The 22,302-nt window shown below is 40.4% G+C and overlaps 1 protein-coding gene and 1 pseudogene across 1 annotated transcript; both read right to left on the minus strand.

The window, feature by feature from the left end:
* Positions 1–6,910: 6,910 nt before the first annotated feature.
* LOC149828202 (CASP-like protein 5B2 pseudogene) lies at positions 6,911–13,791 on the minus strand (annotated as a pseudogene).
* On the minus strand, positions 12,717–16,235 carry LOC149828203 (uncharacterized). The gene is made up of 3 exons (XM_090018130.1): positions 15,051–16,235; positions 13,675–13,807; positions 12,717–12,831 (listed from the first exon to the last, which is right to left on the minus strand). Exon 1 carries the CDS (start codon positions 16,233–16,235, stop codon positions 15,078–15,080), a length of 1,158 nt encoding a protein of 385 aa, XP_089874256.1. The 3' UTR covers positions 12,717–12,831; positions 13,675–13,807; positions 15,051–15,077.
* Between the last annotated feature and the right edge of the window lie 6,067 nt (positions 16,236–22,302).

Below are 22,302 nucleotides of genomic sequence, written 5' to 3' on the forward strand. Positions count from 1 at the left end.
TCTAAGATCCAAAAAATAGAATTGGGTTCTGGATCCTAGAATGGATTTGGATCTGAAGTCTGAGATCCAATGTAGGATTGGATTCTAGATCCTAAGAATTGGATTTTGGACCTGAATTTTGAGACCCAAAGTAGGGTTGGATTCGGGATCCTAAGAATTGGATTTGGATCTGAAGTTTGAGATCCAAAGGTAGAATTGGATTCTGGATCCTAAACTGGACTTGGATCTGAAATCCGAGATCCGAGGTGAATTGGGTTCTAGATCCTAAAGAATGGAGTTTGGATCTGAATCTGAGATCCAATGGTAGAATGGGATCCGGATCCTAAATGGATTTTGGATTTGGGGATCCAAAAATGAAATGAGGATCTAGATCCTAAATGGAATTTTGGATCTGTGACTGGAGATCCAAAAATGGAATAAGGATTTTGGATCCTGAATGGAATTTGGATCTGTAATTGGAGATCCAAAGTGGAATGGAGTTTTATACTTGGAAATCTGGATCCAAGTTGAGACTAGGATTTGATTTTGGATTTTGGGTTTTGAGAAGTCCAAAATAGGACTTTTAAAGATGATCTGGGTTTTTGAAGATCCAGATTTGAACTTGAGAAGGTTTTGAGATTCAAAGTCAATCTCAACTTTTGATTTAAAACTTTGAAGGAAACTGGATTTAGAATCAGAAGATGAATTTAGAAACTTCAAAGTTAGATTGAATTTTTTTGAAGTTTGAATATGAAATAATTTTGAAATTTCAAAGTCAAATTGGACTTTGAAATTGAGATAGGTTTGGAAAATAGAAAAGATGTTCAAAATCACTTGGGTTTTTGAAAGAATTTTGAAAAAATATGATGCAATTTTACCCTATATGATGAATGAATTTGAATAAATTTGAGATTTGAATTTTGAAAAGCTATTTCATTCTTTAAATGAATTAAAATAAGATTGAAAATATAATACATCCTTGACTATGGTCATTGAATGTATTATATGATAATCTATATTTAGATTCAAGTGAAGAATGAAACACATTTGGTGCTTTTATAGAATTTAAGATGAAATTAATTCTCAATATACCCTGACTATGGCCATTGGTATATATTTTGAATTAATTTTAAGTTAAATTCTGATAAAAGAAGAAAATATTTAAGGAAAACATGATGAATTTTGAAAAATGGAACCAGTGTGGATCCAGTGTTATTTTGTAAAAGATAAAAATGCTAAGTTTTGTCCACACCCTGACTATGGCCATTGATGTGGATCATCAACTTAGTATTAATTACCTCTTACGAAATGGTGCACATGCCATTCATGTTTCACCATTGTGAGAATTTTGAGAAATAAAGGCAAAAATGCATGAAAACAAACAATTTCATGATATTTTTTAATGCTCATTCATTCTACCTAAAGCTGGAAATGTAAGGTTTGCATTAATATCTAGCTGTTACAACCCATAAAATCAAATTTACAACTTTCAGAAAATAACTTTATCCACATATTTCCTGCAAAACAACTGGTTAGTATGCAAAGGAGAAGAAAATTTGTACATACCATATGGGTGTGAATAGTAAAAGAATGCTTACATGCCGAAGCATTTGAGACCTAAAAGTGTGGAAGCATGAAATATATATATATATATATATATATATATATATATATATATATATATATATATATATATATATATATATACCTATATACATATATGCATATGAATGTATATATACGTATATATCTATATATAGGAGGAATGATATGGTAAACAGGTGTTTCATATTTAAGCCAGAGGAGTGTTGCCGAGCGGGCCCGAAATCCGATTTTTCCTATGAAGGCTGCTGCTCAGTAGCTTCCGGGTTGAGTCCAATTCATCATAGAAGTTGGGTTTGACACAATCAGTGGCTAGAATTACTACCTGGGATGGTGACTCTTGCTCATTGATTCATCGTTTCAACAATGGATGAATCAGTGAATCAGGCAATGAATGTGTCACTGTGAAAATATGGATGGATCAATGGGAACTGCTGCTACCAGGAAATCCTAGAACACAGGAAAATGAATAAAAGAAAACTGAGGGAAGGGCATCGGCCACAGGGGATGACCATGGAGCCGTGAGCAAGGGCCACTCTTGGATTGCTGGGAGTGTACAGTGGAGTGGAAATATGCAGAAAAAGTGTTGTGAAACAGGGGGTGAAATGTACACAGTAGATTGGAATGCTACAAGAAATAGAAACTACATTTCTAGGTCCAGCAAACTGGGCTAAGATGACATGCCCAGCTTAATCCTTCAATGATCAATTTAGTAGTCGGATAAATGACTACCGACATTCCATCAAATGCTTCCATTTAATGTCATCTCTTAGTTGAAATTATTTAACACACCAGAACATGAGGACAATGGTTTAACTAAATCTGCTTAAAACTTAACCATAAATAATTTTGGCAGTCATGACAGTCATGGAGCAATGTAACCGTAAGAATGAATCACTATCACAGCTATACATTTGGAATTTAAATAACAGGTGACAGTTTTATTTACTTGTCAAGATGACTGTTGATCTTGGGTTTCCAAAAAAAACTTTCAAGATATCTATTGTGAGCCCACCGGTAAAGAATATTTCAATCTTAACTGATAAAACTAATTGCAGAAACTACTCTGAATGAACAGAGTACCTTGTATTTGACAGATATATATTTTTTTTTTCTTTATCAGTAAGAATCCTTATGCAAGGCAGCAACCCCTGACCTTATGGGAAATCTCCTTTTCCCCAATTTAATGTTACCTCCAAATCATAATTACAGGAAGGAGAAAGGATCATTTCGCCAGTTCATATGACACAAGATTTTCAGCAGATTTATTTCTCAGATATAAGGTCTTCAAATTCTCATAGAATTGACTAAAACAAGCATGCTGAAAGAAACAAATGGAAGATGAGCCTCTTACCGTAGATGCAAAAATGGTGATCGCACACTGTCAATATGATGGCGTACTATAATGTCCCGCTTCTTGTAGAGAAGAAAATTCAGGAAGGACAGGGGAAGGATGAAGTCAGAGCGGCAATGGAAAAACTCGATGCCAGAGAAGTTGATCCCCAGAAGAAACTGATCGATTGAGTAGATCGTGGGTCGGGTGGTTCCTCTGGAGGCTGAAGATGAAAGCTCCTTTAGTCGACCCAGGAATGAAGAGATTAGCTTGCTTCACTATGTTGCAGAATTCCCCCCCCAATTGGTCCAGTGATGGGAAGAAGGGAAGCAGAAGGGGAAAACTTGGTGGTGAAGGAGGTCTGGGTTTGGCAGATGATGGATGTCGATAATAGATTCTGCAGGGGAAAGCTCGATCGATAATGGGGAAAAGAAGAAAAGAGGGCAGAAGCAAATGTAAGAAGGGTGGAGGGGTGAAGGCGATGGCTGGAATGGGGCTTCCTGCATGCCCTTTTAAGGAGGAAGGAGGTGATTCGAGAGGGGGAGACAGTTGAAGATGAAGGGCGATCATCAATCGAAGGGCGATCGATCGATCGATCGATGGAGAAGTTCCGGATCAAGCGAACGAAAGAAAGAGGTAGAGGGAGAGAGAGGCGCCGTCTCCCTTTTCCGATTTTTACGAAGGGTTCCCAAACCCTAAAAAAAATAAAAGATTTTGCAAAAGGGGGCCCTCTCATTTTTGAGATTTTTCAAAAAGAGGGATCCTTAACAAATTTCGATTTTTCAAAAGGGTGCTTCTTAAAAGTTCACTTTTTTGTATTTTCTTCTTTGATTTCCTTGTTCTTTTCTTGAGTTTTTCTATATATATATATATATATATATATATATATATATATATATATATATATATATATATATATTTGTATTTTCTTTTGGTTTTTCTATTTTTTGGCATTTTTAGAATAAAATACTAAAGTTTTACGAGAAACCAAAGATTAAACTAATTTTTTTGATGTTTTTGTAAAATATTTATAAAAGGGATTTTTCTGAGAATTTTAGAAACTATTTTGAGAAGATTTCTTCAGAAATGGGTTTTTGATCCGGATTTGGAGGAAATATGGATTTAAAGTGCTGGATTCGGATCCGGAGTTGATTTCGAATAAATCAATATGAATTTTAATTCAGAGAATCTGAAGAACTGACTTGATTTTCTCAGAAAACGGGGTTAGGGGCAAAAGGGTCATTTTGTAAATCTTTGAAAAATTTGGGGTGTTCACATCTATCCACCAGTCAAACAAAGTGACTGAATAAGATAAGCATTCATGACAATGATCGCCATACATACAATTACCATTAGATGGCTCAGTCCATCGGCAAGTAGTTACATAAATCGTAAGGCACAAGCTATTGTATCACCAACAATTCATAAGCTACTCATGATAAGAAATCATACGGTAGCAGTTATATTACAATATGTAACAACTAGCATAATGCTAGTATTATAGGTAATTGACTAGTATGAGAAGCTAGTGATTACTTAGCAAAAAACTGCGTAAGCAGTTTAACCAACTAGAGTAACGCCTCGACAGGCGTACATAGCTCAACGAGTAGCGTACCGAACTACCGAGCTAACAAGCAAGCAAGCAATGCACGTCACAACACGCATATCTCATAATCATGTGTGTAAGTTATATCTTGTTTTATCCGCCGTCGTGGGTACGCACAAGGCAAACGTAGAAACAGTCAAAATCGATTCGGGGGTTCATTATGCTATGTATTTTATTATACCGCGAATGACTGACTGAGTCCGCTCCTAAGGGGACGGCCAGTGATCAAGAGAGTAAATCTCCAAAGGCAAACAAAGGCCCAATGGATGCGCATATGAACTTCTGCAGAAGTGGCCTGAAGGATTTTTCCTAACCTCCGATGACTGGGGAAGTCGGATCTTTGCCCGATATTGCCATTAATGATTGTCCATCGGAGTTTTGTATCATTCATCCTCTCTCTTGATGAATCGTCCTGAATGAGCACGACGGAGGGTTTCTTAACCGCTGTCCAATTCTATATGGTCTGGTCTTTCAACCCAATCGAGCATCTTGCTTGTGAAGGCGCATGATTATCATTTATGTGAATTATACACGCCATTGCGCGCTCGAGGCAACATACACCTCTCATCTTACTCACTGCAGTATGCAACATACCTGTTCAAAAGTACAACCACAATGAGAGGGGTCAACCCATAGTGAGTGTAGAAACATCACTCTTGTGATCTCAAGCACATGCCATTGCATGTTCGAGGTAGACATAGACCTCTCATCCTACTCATCGTAGTACGCAACGTACCTGTTCAAAAGTACAACCACGATGAGAGGAGCATGAATCTCTCGCAGAAAATCTCAACACTTCTGCTTTACAGAAGCCCACAGTGAACTCATTTAAGTTTCAACTTATCGTGTTGGGGACCTTTAGACAATCGCAAGCATTCTGCCTATTAGCGAAAACAATATAACATGATTTAGCTTAATGTGTCAATACACATTTAGGGGTTACTACAGACCTCTCGTCCTGCTCTTCGTAGCTCAAACATATCGTACGTGACTAAGGATACAACTACAAGAGGAGGTACATGGATTCCTCGTGAGAAATCCAACAACAAATACCTTCACGAATAAAGGAAGACGCTACTATCTGGGTTTGACCAGAAAGCCTAGAACTAGGTCTTGCATCAGAAGTGATGCAACGCCGATCTAGCGATGACGCAAGTACCTCGCTAGGATCCCCGCCCTACTCATGCACAGGCTCCTAAACAAGGTTATCTGAGTCGTATCGGATAGGTGAACTGCGGTTGTAACACACCTATCCCAAATACATCGATTTGAGAGATCCGGCCTCTATCACTGCTTTACAAGCTATACATTCTTGAAAATAGGTTTGCACCTAAGACCATCATCTTTGGAGAACCGAAGTGCATAAGTGTGTGCGTCGTGGCCTTTAAGACAAGTGAAACGATATACACTATACACTTGAAGCTGCACTCAGAGAGTGCAAGCTGACAAGGGGCAAACCCGTGCGCATACTAATACAATGATAAATCGAGGGGCAAGACTCGATGGGCGAAGCTGCACTGCGAGGGTAGAACGCTAGAGCTACACACGAGGTATGGAATCATACCTCGACCATCGAAACACACAAGCAGACAACTACATAAGCAACTCACGAGATATGAGATCCTATACTAACTAACAAGTGTAAAGGATGACTCATGAGGCATGGGGTTGCACCTCAATTAAACGATAAGCGTAAGCAAGTAAAGAAGCATACTAGAGAGATAAGAATACATGCACGAGCAAAGCATATGCACGAAGTGCGTCAACAAGGTAAAGATGAACACATCCAAAAGTAAGTGCGACAACCAAGATCACAACAATAGGAAAGGAAAGTACAAATAGCAAAGCAAGTAGCAAGGCCATGGCACATAAAGCGCGGGGCAACAAGTAAATGCAAGAAAGCAAAGTGCAAGAACGTAAAGGAAGACCAGGATTGCATACTGAAGAACAAGGCAAACGTAAGCAAGTAAATGTCAGGGCGCAAAGCGCGGGGCAACAGGAAGGTAAAGTGCGAGAAAGTAGAAAGGACAAGGATCGTGAAACCGCGTCCTTGAGTTAAAAGACATGAAATGTAAAGACAGGAATGAAAAGCCTGGGCACATATAGCGTGGCGACAACAGAAAGGAAAGTGCGAGAAAGTAAAGAGAACAAGGATCGCAAAACCGCGTCCTTGAAGGTAAAGACATACGTATATATACTATACGTATACACATATCATCCTCTTTTAGTTATCTTTCCTTATTTTAGCATTTATTTGTTCATTGTCCTTTCACGCAAGAATCCCTTACCTTAAGGGGTTGCGGGTCCTCGTATGCCAGTGGCGTAAGTAAGCGCAAACTCGAGCCATGAAGGCGAGTTGGATCCACCGTTCAACCTGGAAGCTTAGAACATTAGTACCTGTCGTAATATAAATGAGAAGCAACAAAAGCAGCAAGGTCTACTGCCTGCAGGAGGCAGATGCAAGAACTCTGCATCCTGCAGACAAGGGTGCCAGAGGCAGGGGCCTCAGCCCTGCCTGGCAACAGCAGCAGAGGCAGGGAGCATGAGCTCCCTGTCTGTCAGCACAAAGAAAGGCAGGGGAGGGAGCAGAAGCTCCCTGCCGCACCTGCCACAACAAGGCAGGGGGGAACACCCCCTGTTAGAACACGAGACAGGGGCGCAGCCCCCCGCTGGGAACGAAACAGGCAGGGGCTCTGCCCCTGCCGGCAGCAAGAACAAGGCAAGGGGGCAAAGCCCCTTGCCGGAGAACAACTGAGATGCAGAGGGCAAGCCCCTGCTCGAAAACAGGAAAGCAGGGGGGCTTCGCCCCCTGCTGGCAAAACGCAGGGGGCAGAACCTCTTGCCGAGAGGCAATAAGCGAGCAGGGGGGCTCCGCCCCCTGTCGGGACAACAACTGAAGGTAGGGGGCGCCCCCTGCCAAAAACAAAGCAAAGGCAGAAGGGCGAAGCCCCCCAATCGAGAAACGAAACAAAGGCAGGGGGCCTCGCCCCCTACCGAGAAACACAACAAAGGCAGGGGCAAATCCCCCTGCCGAACACATGATGGGGGTAGAGCCCCCTGCCGACAAGAGGCGGTGACAGGGGCTCACCCCCCCCCCCCCCCCCTACTGGTCGACCGACAACAAAAAGGCAGGGGGGTAACCCCCTGCCAACAAGAGGTGACAACAGGGGGCTCATCCCCCTGTCGACCAACCCCCCCCCCCCCCCCCCCCCACACACACACACACAGGAGAAAGGAAAAAAGAGAAGGGGGGTTTTACCTCAGGAGACCACGGCGATGGGGGAGTCCACGGACCACCCAGAAGATCAGGGGAGTGTCGGCTGAGGTCACCAGACCGAGGGGTTGCCGATGAACATCGATCGTTGTCGGGGGTAGCAGAGAGAGAGCATCGACAGTGCTGTCGCCGACAGCCGCTGGTGCAAGGAGGTCGTCGAAACTCGAAAGTTGTCGCTGGCTGCTCTGGTCGCTGGTGGCCACAGAAGAAGGGGAAGATGCATTGCCGGAGCTCAGAGGGTCGGCGCCGATCGGGGTGGGGGGTCACTAGAGCGTGGAGAGTGGCGACGATCGGCGGCGGCTGCAGCACCCAGGACGAAAGCAGTGGCTGACGACGAGTCACCGGTGCTCGGGGTCCCTGGCGCAGCCGTTAGCCAGACAGGGAGGTCGACGGCAGAAGGGGGAAAGGCCAACGACTGCGATCGTCGGTGACGGGGAGGCAGAGAGGGATGCTCGCGTCATCGGGAGGCCTGCCGGACTGAGAGAGGAGGCGGCCGGACGGAGTTGCTCGTTGGCGTCTCTGATCGGCGGCAGCGTGAGGGGGGCGGAGTAGAGGAGAGAGAAGGGGCGAGGGTTTTGAACCCTCGCCCGAGACGCCTGCGTCTTTTAAAAGACGCATGTTCTCGAGGCTTCGAGAACCCGGGTCCGGGTCAAGCTCGGACCCGGGCCCGACACAGCGAACCAAACCCCGACATGTGCAGGGCATGAGTCGGACGCATTTTTTTTTTTACACGGGCGTTACATCATCACCTGGTATCTTAATCTGTCCTTCAGCCCTCGAATGAACTTGGTAGCCCTAAGCTTGTCATTGGTGAAGAAGTTCATGCAGAAGCATTCTAAACTCAAAAATTTGGTGGCGCAGTCAATCAAACTCATACTCCCTTGTGTGAATTTCAAGAACTCCTGTTGTTTCTGATTATGAGCATATTGAAGTATGTTTTCAAAAAGATTTTCCTAAACTCACCTGATGGAATCAGTTCTGCTCCTTTGAACCTGACCTCTCACATCATGTCCCACCACTTTTAGCATCTACCTTTAAGAGATAGAAGTCAAAATCAGTCTGACAGTCCTCAGGTACAGACAGGTTACAAGAAGCTCACTTGATTTCCTCGAGCCAACTCTCATCCATGTCAAGATCAACCTTTCCTAAGTAAGTAGGTGGATCTAACTTCAGAAACTTCTCGTAAGTTACTTGAGCGTGATGGGATTTTCATGGGTCGGTATGACCTATCCACTCTGATTTTGGATGTATATATTCATTGTCTACACCAAATTGTTAAGAGCCTCTATGACAAAACCTCTCTGCACTTGTCAGTCGTTGGTAGGGTTTAGGTTCATGTTTGTGTTGAGATTTGCACGATGACTCATCTATAATATTAGTCAGGGTTTTGCAATAAGTGAAAATTATCCAATATCTAATCGTAACACCGAGAATGTCATAAAATTTCAAATATCTTATTAATCATATCGGTAGTAATTTTCTTAAATTTCTATGATAATGTTCATATTCATAATTACAACTAAACTAGCATAAAAGAAAATTTCCTTATGTATTTAGAGTTTATTTATTCGACTCCTATCAAAATGTGAGGTACTATCACTCCCTACTGTGTTTGCGAGTATATCTTGAGATACTCCCTCATGTTACCCATGCACGTTTGCCATCGCAAGGCCTCATCTACCTCATTTATCAAAGTGTCTCAAAAGGAACATCCCATCGAGTGACTTGAGATGTCGTCGGTGAGAGTTGTTGCAATTGTGTGTTGTATGTCTTATCATAGTGGAGACAGTCCTCCATGTTATGAGGGTAAGTCTGCCCTTCGAGGCGGTGATGGCACCGCCAACAACTAAGTCCCGGTTGGGTTCAAGACTTAGCCACAACTCTGGGGTTGGCACTTCCCCAGACTCTCATCTGTAGATCTCATATGTCAGTGGTATGCTTCTACACTGCCTCCATGAGATCGTGTAAGGCCTTAACCAGCACATCGATCTGGGTTTTCAATGTCATCTAACAATCATGAAACAAATTTTTTTTTTACATTAATAAAAATTTAGAACTGAGTGTAACTTTCTATATACAAAGCATTGTCGAGTTACTTGAATGGGTCATGAATTATATGTTTTTAGATCTAGGCTCTTATACCAAAGTTGTAACGTCCCAAAATATATCCAAATTTTTAAGCAATTTTTTTTAAATCAATGCATATCAAAAATAAATGAAGTGAAGTTGAAAAATCTTGAGCAATTACAGATGATTTCACTTTTGATAAAGTTTATTGAAAATTTAGATCAACCATCTGAGTTTAAAGAGTTATTACATCAAATAAATCTAAACTTTCATGAGAATGTTTAACTAAAAGAAAATCTCAGTTCGGCAAGGAAAAACGTGATCCTCACGACTAGCCCCAACAACTCTTGCTCAATCATCCTGAGCTGTAAAATGTTAATATCAAGGGTCAGACTTCAGAAGTCTCAATAGAGTATCTCTTGCCAAAGCACGCAAATAAAGTTCTAGCATAAAAGAGCATAGTTAAAAAATTTGACAAACAAGTTACATATTTGATTTAAGGTAAACAATACCAAGCACAAACATAACAGAAATCATATTTCTTCATGTCGGTATTGTTTAAGTACAGAAAATAAAACTATGTAATAATAATTATCTTTCACTTGATTAACCCCTTGCAAGTACGTTTAGTTTGAATATGTCGAGTCATATGAGATCAACCAGGGGTCAACTATGTTTGGGCAAATTAATACCCTGATTGATTATCTAAATCAGATTCTCATGATTGATTATCTAAATCAGATTCTTAAAAGGGTGGTGTAAAGACTAAGAGATAACCCTTAAAGGTCAAGATAAACATTCTACTTCTGCAGAAGTTATAGGACCTATCCACTTAGGACAAAATTGAGAGTCCAAGTCTCCTATCTCTGTGGGTAGAGGACCATCGAGTTGTTGTCGCTCATAGCATAATTTCAACGTTGTATGTTTCAACAATAATAGTCCAACAAATTTTGTACCATCGACTTTCTCTAAAGTAGCCCAGTACTAAATGAATATTCATCTTTTTAATTTAATTTATGCAGGTTATCTGAACTCGCCTCTCTTGGGCAAACCAAGGTTTTTTGAATTGTCAAAAACTATCCTGAAACACTAATTTATTTCACATGAAATGACAGCCAAAAACTATCTAAATCTATTATTCTTTGGATTGTATCATAAAACAAGTATTTTCAATACGTATTAGATTAAGGTTTTGTGAATTCAATAACCTTTCTGCAAAAGAACATATCATCCTTTCATTTTCAGCATATATATATATATATATATATATATATATATATATATATATATATATATATATATATATATATATATATATCCTTTTTCTTGTTTTTTTGTAGGTACAGCAACGGCCACCGCCCTGCTCAATGCATCAAACTCGGTATGTTGTGTTCCACAACGTGTGGTAGACACCGAGCTAGCACATAGAGCAGTCGGCTGGGTGTGAACAAAACCAGCTGGTCAGACATCTGCCCATGTGCAGGCCCCAGGCAACAACACTAGGAAGGGGTGCAGCGCATTATCTCTTGCATTGCCTTCACTTCCACTTTAGCACTATGCCCGGGAGGGAGGATCTAGTGATTGGACCAAGTACTTTGCAAGGTATTCGATCCTTTTTAAAGAGGGTGTAAGATGTGACAGTCAGTGACTGGGCAGAGTTCTTTTGGAAAAATACTCGTCCGAACTCCTCAGTGTAGTTGCCAATCTGTTGGCTTTTCAGCTTTTCCTGGTCTGCAGGTTCCCTGAGGCAATTTTTTTTATATATTTACATGGAGAAACCACACCAGGATCATATTCCTAGTCGTGTTGGCATTGCCGACTGTACTTACGGTCACCATCCTGATAGCATAAAACTCCGAGGGCTTACCCTTACCCTTACCCTTACCCTTACCCTTACCCTTACGGGGAATCATCTTTTCGACTTGCGCAAGGAGTGACACCCATGGAATTCGAACCTAGACCACCTGCCTAGCAGCCTAGGTCCCATCTCACTAAGCAAGACCCCTTTGGGGACTTAAGGCGATGTTGAATCCCTCAGATCTTCAAATCAAAGGAAGATCTGAAGACGAGAGATCGGGAATCTCTATCTCATCTCAAGTTGTTCGCCAAGAAATGTGCGTCAGGTGACTTAATGACCACCACTCAAAGACATTAGTGGCCAGTTTGCTTCCCATGCAGGAAATGCCTTTCATATGAAAGGCATGGCCGGCGAGAAACCACCAGGCCGGATTGGCCCCCATGTTTTTCCGTGACAAAATGCTTCCCGGGTGGGGGCTGTCGAGGGGTTTTAATATAAAACCCAAGAAAATGTGGGATCCACGTGGGCCCGACATGGGCCGACCATTTTCCGCAGCCACTTTCATAGGAAAAAATGGCTAATTTTTTCTATGAAACAGATGGGGCTCAAGTGAGTGGCGCAAGCCACTAAAAAAAATGCCTTCTGAAGTACCTAGGCTCTGCTTGGAAGGTATCTTTTGGAAGATTAGAGACTTACTTTCCCTAATTTTCCAAACAAAAACACCAGTGCCACATCAGAAGGTAACGAGAGAGAGAACATGAGACAGAAAAAATGAAAACTTTCATTCTTTGGAGAGAGAGAGAGAGAGAGAGAGAAACCGCTGTGTTATGAATGAAATGAATACAGTGGTGGTTTTTGTGCAGGCATGAAAAATAATGTGGCATTCTATATACAAACATCAGCACAAGATAAGAGGGGGCTATCAAAAGAAAAACAATATGAAGAATGTGTGAACTCACACAGAAGCCAAAAGCCAAAAGCCAAAACATGATGAGTGAGGAGAGTGCAATCAGAAACCAGGTACCAAAAGCTAGTGCAACTGAAAGCTGGAATCTTTGGAATGGTAAAGACGGCTGCCTCCTGCCGTTGCAGTAACCCATCACATCCCTTAAATAGGGCACCGTTACCCCAGCCGACGAGCATGCTGCTGCAAGAGAGAGCGTTGCCGTCACCTGCCAGAGATCGTCGACACAAGCAGAATTCAGTTAAAAGAACATCGGTATGCAACAAAACTTCACAATGTAAAGAGTTGGTGCAACAGAACATCAACTCAAGCTACTCAGGTGAATCACTGAAAATATTCTGGGGCGCCTGCAATTCTGGACTCAGATTTATGTTGAACGATGTTTGGAACCTGAATTTCAAGTTGGGTATAACCTCATTCATCGTGTACCTGGCTTATAATACTAATTCAAAACTTCGGGTCTGTTACAGATTTTGATTGGTTCTTTGTAGGGTATTTTGTCCATTCAATGAAATTTGACTAGTTCTTTTAACATTCATTCAACACGTGCAAACGCCCTCCGCACTTAACAGCGTACCATGTTAAAAACTTCTGCTATAACCATCAGGACTGAGCTGGTGCCAGGTCATCTGAACCTGGCTCGAGCAAGAATGGTGAAAAACCAACCTTGGACTTGGAACTCCATCTAGAACTAATGAACATAAGCAACTGGATAAAATGACGATCTGGGTGCTAAGTCATGTCTAATGCAGATCCAATATGGATTTGGATCAGTTTTCATCCGCAAAATCTAGATGCAACCAGTTTTTCCAAGGCAGACTGAAAAGTTAGAAATAAACAATGAAGGGTCAAAGGTTGCACCCAACCCACAATCAGAAGCACTCCACTAATATGTGACTTATTTGTTCAAGTATCAAGATTGATTTTGTCACCCTTTCTCCTTTTTTTCCTTGTGATCAGTTACTACAGGTCAATCACAAAATAGAAGGGAGAAAATGAACAAATGAAACGTACAACAAGAAGAAAAAGAAAACTCCCACTAAGTACTTACCCAATCACTAACAATGAACAGGCCCGCTAGCACTGGATTCTGCAAATCCTTCTTGATCCTTAAAGCATATACATCTAGACATGCAAGACCCAGGCTCCAAAGTACTTGCAAACCCATTGAAACAATTAAGTAGCTGGAATCCAAAAAAAGAACAATTTCAGGGAAAGATTAACCTACTCTTTTTTACAGTATGCCCTACACTAAAAAGTAGAAGAGATGTCAAAAGACGAAGACACAATTAAAACCTTTGAAAGTCAGCACAATCAGCAAGAGAAGTAGCCAAAGAAGCTACATATGCTTAACCAGACAAGAGCTTAGATTTCAACCACTTTCAAAAGTTGCTCTTCTCTATCTCGTACTACAGAGTTGGCAACAGCAGTCGACATTTTTCTCTCTTCTGATAATTAGCATCATAAGAAACAAAAAATCATTCTTACTGCCAGGTTATGAGGCACAAATGAAATTGCACAATGTAACAGACTATGGTACCAAAAAAAATGTGGGCAGCTTTTGTTCTGTAGAATTGATGGCATTTAATTCTCAAAGAATCCAAGACCTTGGTGACCGCTAACTTTCAGAATGGCCACAGGTAGAGAGCCTGCTGGCATCGAAATGATGATGATCGGCTTAGGTTAGCAACAGTAAAAGAATGAAAATTTTCACTAAAAAAAGCATGAAGATATCCGCTCATCTTACATCCTGTTCCCAACTCTCTCTCTCTCTCTCTCTCTCTCTCTCTCTCTCTCTCTCTCTCTCTCTCTCTCTCTCTCTCTCTCTCTCTCTCTCTCATGTTCAAATGAATAGCTCATATAGTGAATCAGCCAAAAGGAATAGCTCATATTGCACAAAAACTTTGTGATAAAAAAATCAGATTTATAATTGAATTAATTAAGTCCAAATCATGTGTTTTAGCAAAAGCATTGACAAACACACCAACATTTTTCAGACATGATTAGGATGGTTAGGACATAAAACTGTTTAGGAGCTACAAAATATTTCTATATACAACGGGAATTTCTTCTTGCAGAAACCTTGGTGAAAATATTGTACAAATTTTGAGATATTTGCGAGCTGGCTTATGCTATACTCACTAAGAGATGGCTCTGCAGTATTCTTACTCGGATGTTTACAGAAACTAATAGTCATGTTGCTTGTTAACAATTTCAATTTGTTGCAACTTCAGTTGCTTTTTAGGTTCATTTTTCTGCATGAGTGTTTGTCCAGTTAGAATTAGTTTTTTGATGTCCAGCAAAAGGGAAAAGAAAGCACCACAAAATTGGTTCAGCTATAAATGATTAGCACAGAGAAAGTAACTATATTAATTAATTGAATCCAAGAACAAAGAAAACGACAAAAAAAGAGAATCACTTGCTTACAGTGAAATTCATCTCTATAAATCGTCACTAGCCACTCCCATAGTAAACTTCCATCAATTCCTGAGCATGCTCCTTGTGTGCAAGAACAAACTTCTTCAAGAACTCCCTTTCAGTCATCCGGAAAACCCAAAGATTCTTCATTTCCTTCCTCACCAACATCTTCAATCTCAGCATTTCCACCACTCTGTATCTGGGAATCAGCCTCCCCTCCACGCTGTGCATGAGGCACCGCGGATCGTTAACCAGAGCAGACGCATCGCACCCGAGTCTCTTCACGAAGAAGTCAATCCCGTCCCTCAATTTCCTCTCTGACGTCCTCAACACACTGGGAGCTCGCCGGAACACCGAAAAGACATCGGCCTCCGAGAACCCGAATTCCCGCAGCATCCCGATTTTCCGGTCGAGGGTCGCCGGGCTCATCGACCAGACGGTGTACAGTGCGTAAGGGAACAACCCGGAATCTCTAGGAACCCCCATTTTCTCAACCTTATCGACTGATTCCCTGAAGAGGGTCGGCTTGGAGACCATAAACACAGGGGCTCTGCTCAAAAGCATGGCAATTTGGGAATTGGGAATGCCAGAATCCTTCAAAAGGGTAACGTTGGGAGCCAAGCTTTCGTCGATATCTTTGGTGAGGATCCATTTGCAGCGAAAGATGGCCCTGATCACGTCTTCGTTTCGGAAGATGATGGTCTTGAGGAAACCGACGGCTGGGATGAGCCTCCCCTGGAGACTAGCGGTGAGGACCTTGGGGTTCTTGGAGATGAACTTCCCGAGCTTCGTTCCAGAGAGGCCCAAGCTCCCAAACAGCTCGAGTTTGGGTCTGAGAATGTTCTCTACGTCGGCGACCAGGATACGAGGGTGGTTCCTGACGGCGTCGTGGATGTGGGCTCTGGAGAAGCCGAGCTGGTGGAGGTAGAGGATGACGGAGTCGGGTTTCTGTGGGGTTCGGAGGTGAGAGAGGTACTTGACGGAGGAGGCCAAGTGGGGTTCAGAGAGGCCGCAGGTTCGAGCGAGGTAGTCGACGATGAAGGGGCGGGTGGGGTCCTGGTTTGATGGTGCAGAGGAGGAGGAGGAGAAGGGGGGTGGGTGAGGAAGTTTAGGGATGGAGGGATGGTGGTGGTGAAGGGTGGGAGAGATCAGGGAGCGCAGGAGGCTTGAGAGTGATGAACGCAATGGGTTCATGAAGATGGTAGCTCTCTCTCTCTCTCTATTTTGGCGGATGTATACTCATCGTTACGCATATGCCTTTCGAATCTTCAACGCCACTTGCCGCTAAGGCCTCCCCCGGATCCAGACTGATCGCCTCTTTTTTTATCTGTATTTTATATCTATTTTTGGCTTATGTGTTCTTTGTCTTGTTTGTCGGTTTCAACGGCTGTTGAACCGGTCGTAATGTTGATATCTTTGATTTAGCTCTCTCTCTCTGCACCGCCCCGCAACCTGTCTCCCTGTCAAGTAGGTTACTGCATGCCCACCATGCAGCGACGTTGCATATAATGCCTATCACTTCTCAAATTATCAAGAGTTTTTCTCAAGAACAAGATTTGCAACATTGGTTTACTTTACTATGATATACTGGGGAGTAGATTTATTTGGATTCATGTCTGAATCCATATGTGCAATCTGGATCCAAATATGCAAGATTTTTTTTTATAGAGAAAGCTGAGGTTAAGCAGACCCCTAACAGTAACTAATATATATCATTGGAATTCGAACTTGCAACGTCCCTACACAAGGTGACTTGCAGTAACTGCTCCTGCCAGACAAGCGAAACCCAATTGATCAAATTTACATAAACCTTTGCTTGAGACTTGGGAATCAGTGTTGGGATGGATATGGAAAGAGTAATCAGAATTAGCGAAGCAGGTTATATGTTCCCCCCCCGAACAGGGTAGTTAGCTACATCTCATGATCGGGGGTCCCAAAGAGCACCATGTATGTAAGCATGTGCGTCTCGTATCCCCATGTTTGTCAGCATTAATTAGCGTTGGAGTTTGATAAGATTGCAAAGACTTAAGTACCCTCTCCTCCATTGGTGCAAAAAAAAATGACGGTTCTTGAAAAGGAGTGGTTGTAAAGACTTAAGTGCCCCGAAGATGATTATTTAAGACTCAGTCTCTGCACTGCAGGATTATCCGAGAAAGAAATCTCCCCTGGAGGAGGCCATGAACATCAACCCTCTCACTCTCTCTCTCCCTTCTATTTCTGCTTCTGTGCACATCCATTAGAAGATCATACATTGCTCCATCAAGCACCGACTGACATATACATTGACTCTTGTGAAGCCTGATTCAGAGTTTTTACCCTTACAGGAGGAGGGTTTGGGGGATCCTCCCAGCGTGGGTATCATCATTCAACTAAATGAGTTGTAGATCCTGATTCAGAGTTTTTACCCTTACAAGAGAGGGGTAAAACCTCATCTCACTCTCTCTCCCTTCTATCTCTACTTCTGTGCACATCCAACAAACGATCCAACATTTCTCCATCAAACACCGACTGACCTGCACACTAACTGTAGCATCGTTCAACTTGATGAGTTGTGGACCCTGATTTAGAGTTTTTGCCCTTACAGGTGGGGGGTTTGGGGGCTCCTCCCAGCGTGGGTAGCATCATTCAACTTGAAGAGTTGTGGAGTCTGATTCAAAGTTTTTACCCATTCATATTTTAAGGCATTAGATCTCATTTTTGAACATCCACGCATGTGCAGTTTGCTTTCATCATATTCAGTTGCTTTCTAGATTATACTTTGAATTCTTGTGCATTTTAGATCTATCGATTTGTATGTAACCAGAGCTCATTTTAACTTGAATTTTTTACTGCAACTTCATGCATATGTCTTCATGCTCTCCACCAAAAATCAGATCATTCTGAGTTTGTTTGACCCACTTTAAAAATCGAGATTCAAAACCTTTTATTTTGCACCATCAGGATTTTAGCTGAATCAGGACCAACTTGCGGAAGTGATTTCTCCCTAACCAGAGATGATTTTTCCGATCCGTAAAAAGGGTTGTTTTTTAAATTGAATCTAGTTTGTTCATACCAATTTTCAGCGATTTCTATGGTGTTTTCGTACCAGTTTCGGTTAAAAACCATAACCCTGTCACCCTGTGTCATTTTAACGGCTCAGATTTTGATCCATTTTGTTTGAATTTTATTTTCCTAATGGAAGATCATTTTTCAATTCTGTAAAACGGGTTCTCTTCGTTTATGTGTCTAGTTCATCCTTGTAAATTTTCAGAATTTTTCATGGTCAATTATTATTTTATTTTGATTAAATACCAGAACCTTGTATCCAGATTTTATAAATGTTCTCATTTTAGCCCCCATATCATGAATGTTGTAGCACTTCTTCAACAAATCATTATTTGATTGGCAATATTCTTCAGCAAATTATTGTTATGATTTTTTTGAGTCTCTAATGAGTCTCTACTATGATTTGTAGTATTTTTTGGTCTCCAACGAGCCTCACAATGATTTATAGTGTTGTTCGATCTTTTAACTATGATTTATAGTGCTTTGGGGTCTCCAACGAGCCCCACAACGATTTATAGTGTTTTTCGGTCTTTTCACTATGATTTATAGTGTTTTCGGGTCTCTAACGAGACCCACAGCGATTTATAGTGTTCTTGGACCTCCCTATAGCGATTTGTAGTGTTTCTCGCTAAACACTACAGCGATTTGTGATACAAATCGCTATCTGAATCAGGATCAACTTGTCAGGGTCATATCTCCCTAACCAGAGATCGGATTTCAAATCTGTAAAAAGTAGTGTCTTTGTTATGAAGTCTAGTTTATTCCTGTAAATTTTCAGCGATTTCTATGGTCATTTGATACCTCATTTGGATCTAAAACCAGACCCCTATCAGTCTGCCTTATTTGAGTGACATAGGTTTTTATTTCATTTTGTAAGAGTCATATCTCCCCAACGGAAGATCATTTTTCAAATCCGTAAAAAAGGTTTTCTTCCTCTATGTGTCTAGTTTATATCTGGAAAGTTTTATAATTTTTTATGCTTATTTGATATTTCGAATCTGTTAAAAACCAAGACATGTTATAAAATGTTATAAAACTTAAAAAAGTTTGAAACTTCCTCTATGTGTCTCGATTTTTAACAGGTTTGAAATATCAAATGAGCATAAAAAGTTATAAAACTTTCTAGATATAAACTAGACACATAGAGGAAGAAAACCCTTTTTACGGATTTGGAAAATGATCTTCCGTTGGGGAGATATGACTCTTACAAAATGAAATAAAAACCTATGTCACTCAAATAAGGCAGACTGATAGGGGTCTAGTTTTAGATCCAAATGAGGTATCAAATGACCATAAAAATCGCTGAAAATTTACAGGAATAAACTAAACTTCATAACAAAGACACCACTTTTTACGGATTTGAAATCCGATCTCTGGTTAGGGAGATATGACCCTAACAAGTTGGTCCTGATTCGGATAGCGATTTGTATCACAAATCACTGTAGTGTTTAGCGAGAAACACTACAAATCGCTAAACACTACAGCGATTTGTGATACAAATCGCTATCCGAATCAGGACCAACTTGTTAGGGCCATATCTCGCTAACCAGAGATTGGATTTCAAATCCGTAAAAAGTAGTGTCTTCGTTATGAAGTCTAGTTTATTCTTGTAAATTTTCAGCGATTTCTATGGTCATTTGATACCCCATTTGGATCTAAAACCAGACCCCTATCAGTCTGTCTTATTTGAGTGACATAGGTTTTTATTTCATTTTGTAATAGTCATATCTCCCCAACGAAAGATCATTTTCCAAATCCGTAAAAAGGGTTTTCTTCCTCTATGTGTCTAGTTTATATCTAGAAAGTTTTATAACTTTTTATGCTCATTTGATATTTCAAACCTGTTAAAAATCGAGACACATAGAGGAAGTTTCAAACTTTTTAAGTTTTATAACATGTCTCAGTTTTTAATAGGTTCGAAATATCAAATGAGCATAAAAAGTTATAAAACTTTCCAGATATAAACTAGACACATAGAGGAAGAAAACCCTTTTTACGGATTTGAAAAATGATCTTCCGTTGGGGAGATATGACTCTTACAAAATGAAATAAAAACCTATGTCACTCAAATAAGGCAGACTGATAGGGGTCTGGTTTTAGATCTAAATGAGGTATCAAATGACCATAGAAATCGCTGAAAATTTATAGGAATAAACTAGACTTCATAACAAAAACACCACTTTTTACGAATTTGAAATCCGATCTTTGGTTAGGGAGATATGACCCTGACAAGTTGGTCATGATTTGGATAGCGATTTGTATCACAAATCGTTGTAGTGTTTAGCGAGAAACACTACAAATCGCTAAACACTACAGCGATTTGTGATACAAATCACTATCTGAATCAGGACCAACTTGTCAGGGTCATATCTCCCTAACCAGAGATCGGATTTCAAATCCGTAAAAAGTAGTGTCTTTGTTATGAAGTCTAGTTTATTCCTGTAAATTTTCAGCGATTTCTATGGTCATTTGATACCCCATTTGGATCTAAAACCAGACTTCTATTAGTCTGTCTTATTTGAGTGACATAGGTTTTTATTTCATTTTGTAAGAGTCATATCTCCCCAACAGAAGATCATTTTCCTAATCCGTAAAAAGGGTTTTCTTCCTCTATGTGTCTAGTTTATATCTGGAAAGTTTTATAACTTTTTATGCTTATTTGTTATTTCAAACCTGTTAAAAATCGAGACACGTAGAGGAAGTTTCAAACTTCTTAAGTTTTATAACATTTTATAACATGTCTCGGTTTTTAACAGGTTCGAAATATCAAATGAGCATAAAAAGTTATAAAACTTTCCAGATATAAACTAGACACATAGAAAAAGAAAACCCTTTTTACGGATTTGAAAAATGATCTTCCGTTGGGGAGATATGACTCTTACAAAATGAAATAAAAACCTATGTCACTCAAATAAGGCAGACTGACAGGGGTCTGGTTTTAGATCCAAATGAGGTATCAAATGACCATAGAAATCACTGAAAAATTATAAGAATAAACTAGACTTTATAACAAAGACACCACTTTTTACGGATTTGAAATCCGATCTCTGGTTAGGGAGATATGACCCTGACAAGTTGGTCATGATTCGGATAGCGATTTGTATCACAAATCGCTGTAGTGTTTAGCAAGAAACACTACAAATCGCTAAATACTACAGCGATTTGTGATACAAATCGCTATCCGAATCAGGACCAACTTGTAAGGGTCATATCTCCCTAACCAGAGATCGGATTTCAAATCCGTAAAAAGTGGTATCTTTGTTATGAAGTCTAGTTTATTCCTGTAAATTTTCAGCGATTTCTATGGTCATTTGATACCCCATTTGAATCTAAAACCAGACCCCTATCAGTCTGTATTATTTGAGTGACATAGGTTTTTATTTCATTTTGTAAGAGTCTTATCTCCCCAACGGAAGATCATTTACCAAATTTGTAAAAAGGGTTTTCTTCCTCTATGTGTTTAGTTTATATCTGGAAAGTTTTTTAACTTTTTATGCTTATTTGATATTTCAAACCTGTTAAAAATTGAGACACATAGAGGAAGTTTCAAACTTTTTAAGTTTTATAACATTTTATAACATGTCTCGGTTTTTAACATGTTCGAAATATCAAATGAGCATAAAAAGTTATAAAACTTTTCAGAAATAAACTAGACACATAGAGAAAGAAAACTCTTTTTACGGATTTGAAAAATGATCTTCCATTGGGGAGATATAACTCTTACAAAATGAAATAAAAACCTATGTCACTCAAATAAGGCAGACTGATAGGGGTCTAGTTTTAGATCCAAATGAGGTATCAAATGACCATAGAAATCGCTGAAAATTTACAGGAATAAACTAAACTTCATAACAAAGACACCACTTTTTACGGATTTGAAATCCGATCTCTGGTTAGGGAGATATGACCCTGACAAGTTGGTCATGATTCGGATAGCGATTTGTATCACAAATCGCTGTAGTGTTTAGCGAGAAACACTACAAATCGCTATAGCGAGGTCCAACAATACTATAAATCGCTGTGGGTCTCGTTAGAGACCCGAAAACACTATAAATCATAGTTAAAAGACCGAAAAACACTACAAATCATTGTGGGGCTCGTTGGAGACCCCAAAGCACTATAAATCATAGTTAAAAGATCGAACAACACTATAAATCATTGTGAGGCTCGTTGGAGACCCAAAAATACTACAAATCATAGTAGAGACTCATTAGAG

Source organism: Nuphar pumila, chromosome 9 (assembly GCF_984573655.1).
Source record: "Nuphar pumila chromosome 9, dmNupPumi1.hap1.1, whole genome shotgun sequence".
NCBI lineage: Eukaryota > Viridiplantae > Streptophyta > Magnoliopsida > Nymphaeales > Nymphaeaceae > Nuphar > Nuphar pumila.

Bases quoted from the DNA above. Each gene is read 5' to 3' on its own strand.
- LOC149828203 (XM_090018130.1), bottom strand. From the start codon at position 16,235: ATGAACCCATTGCGTTCATCACTCTCAAGCCTCCTGCGCTCCCTGATC.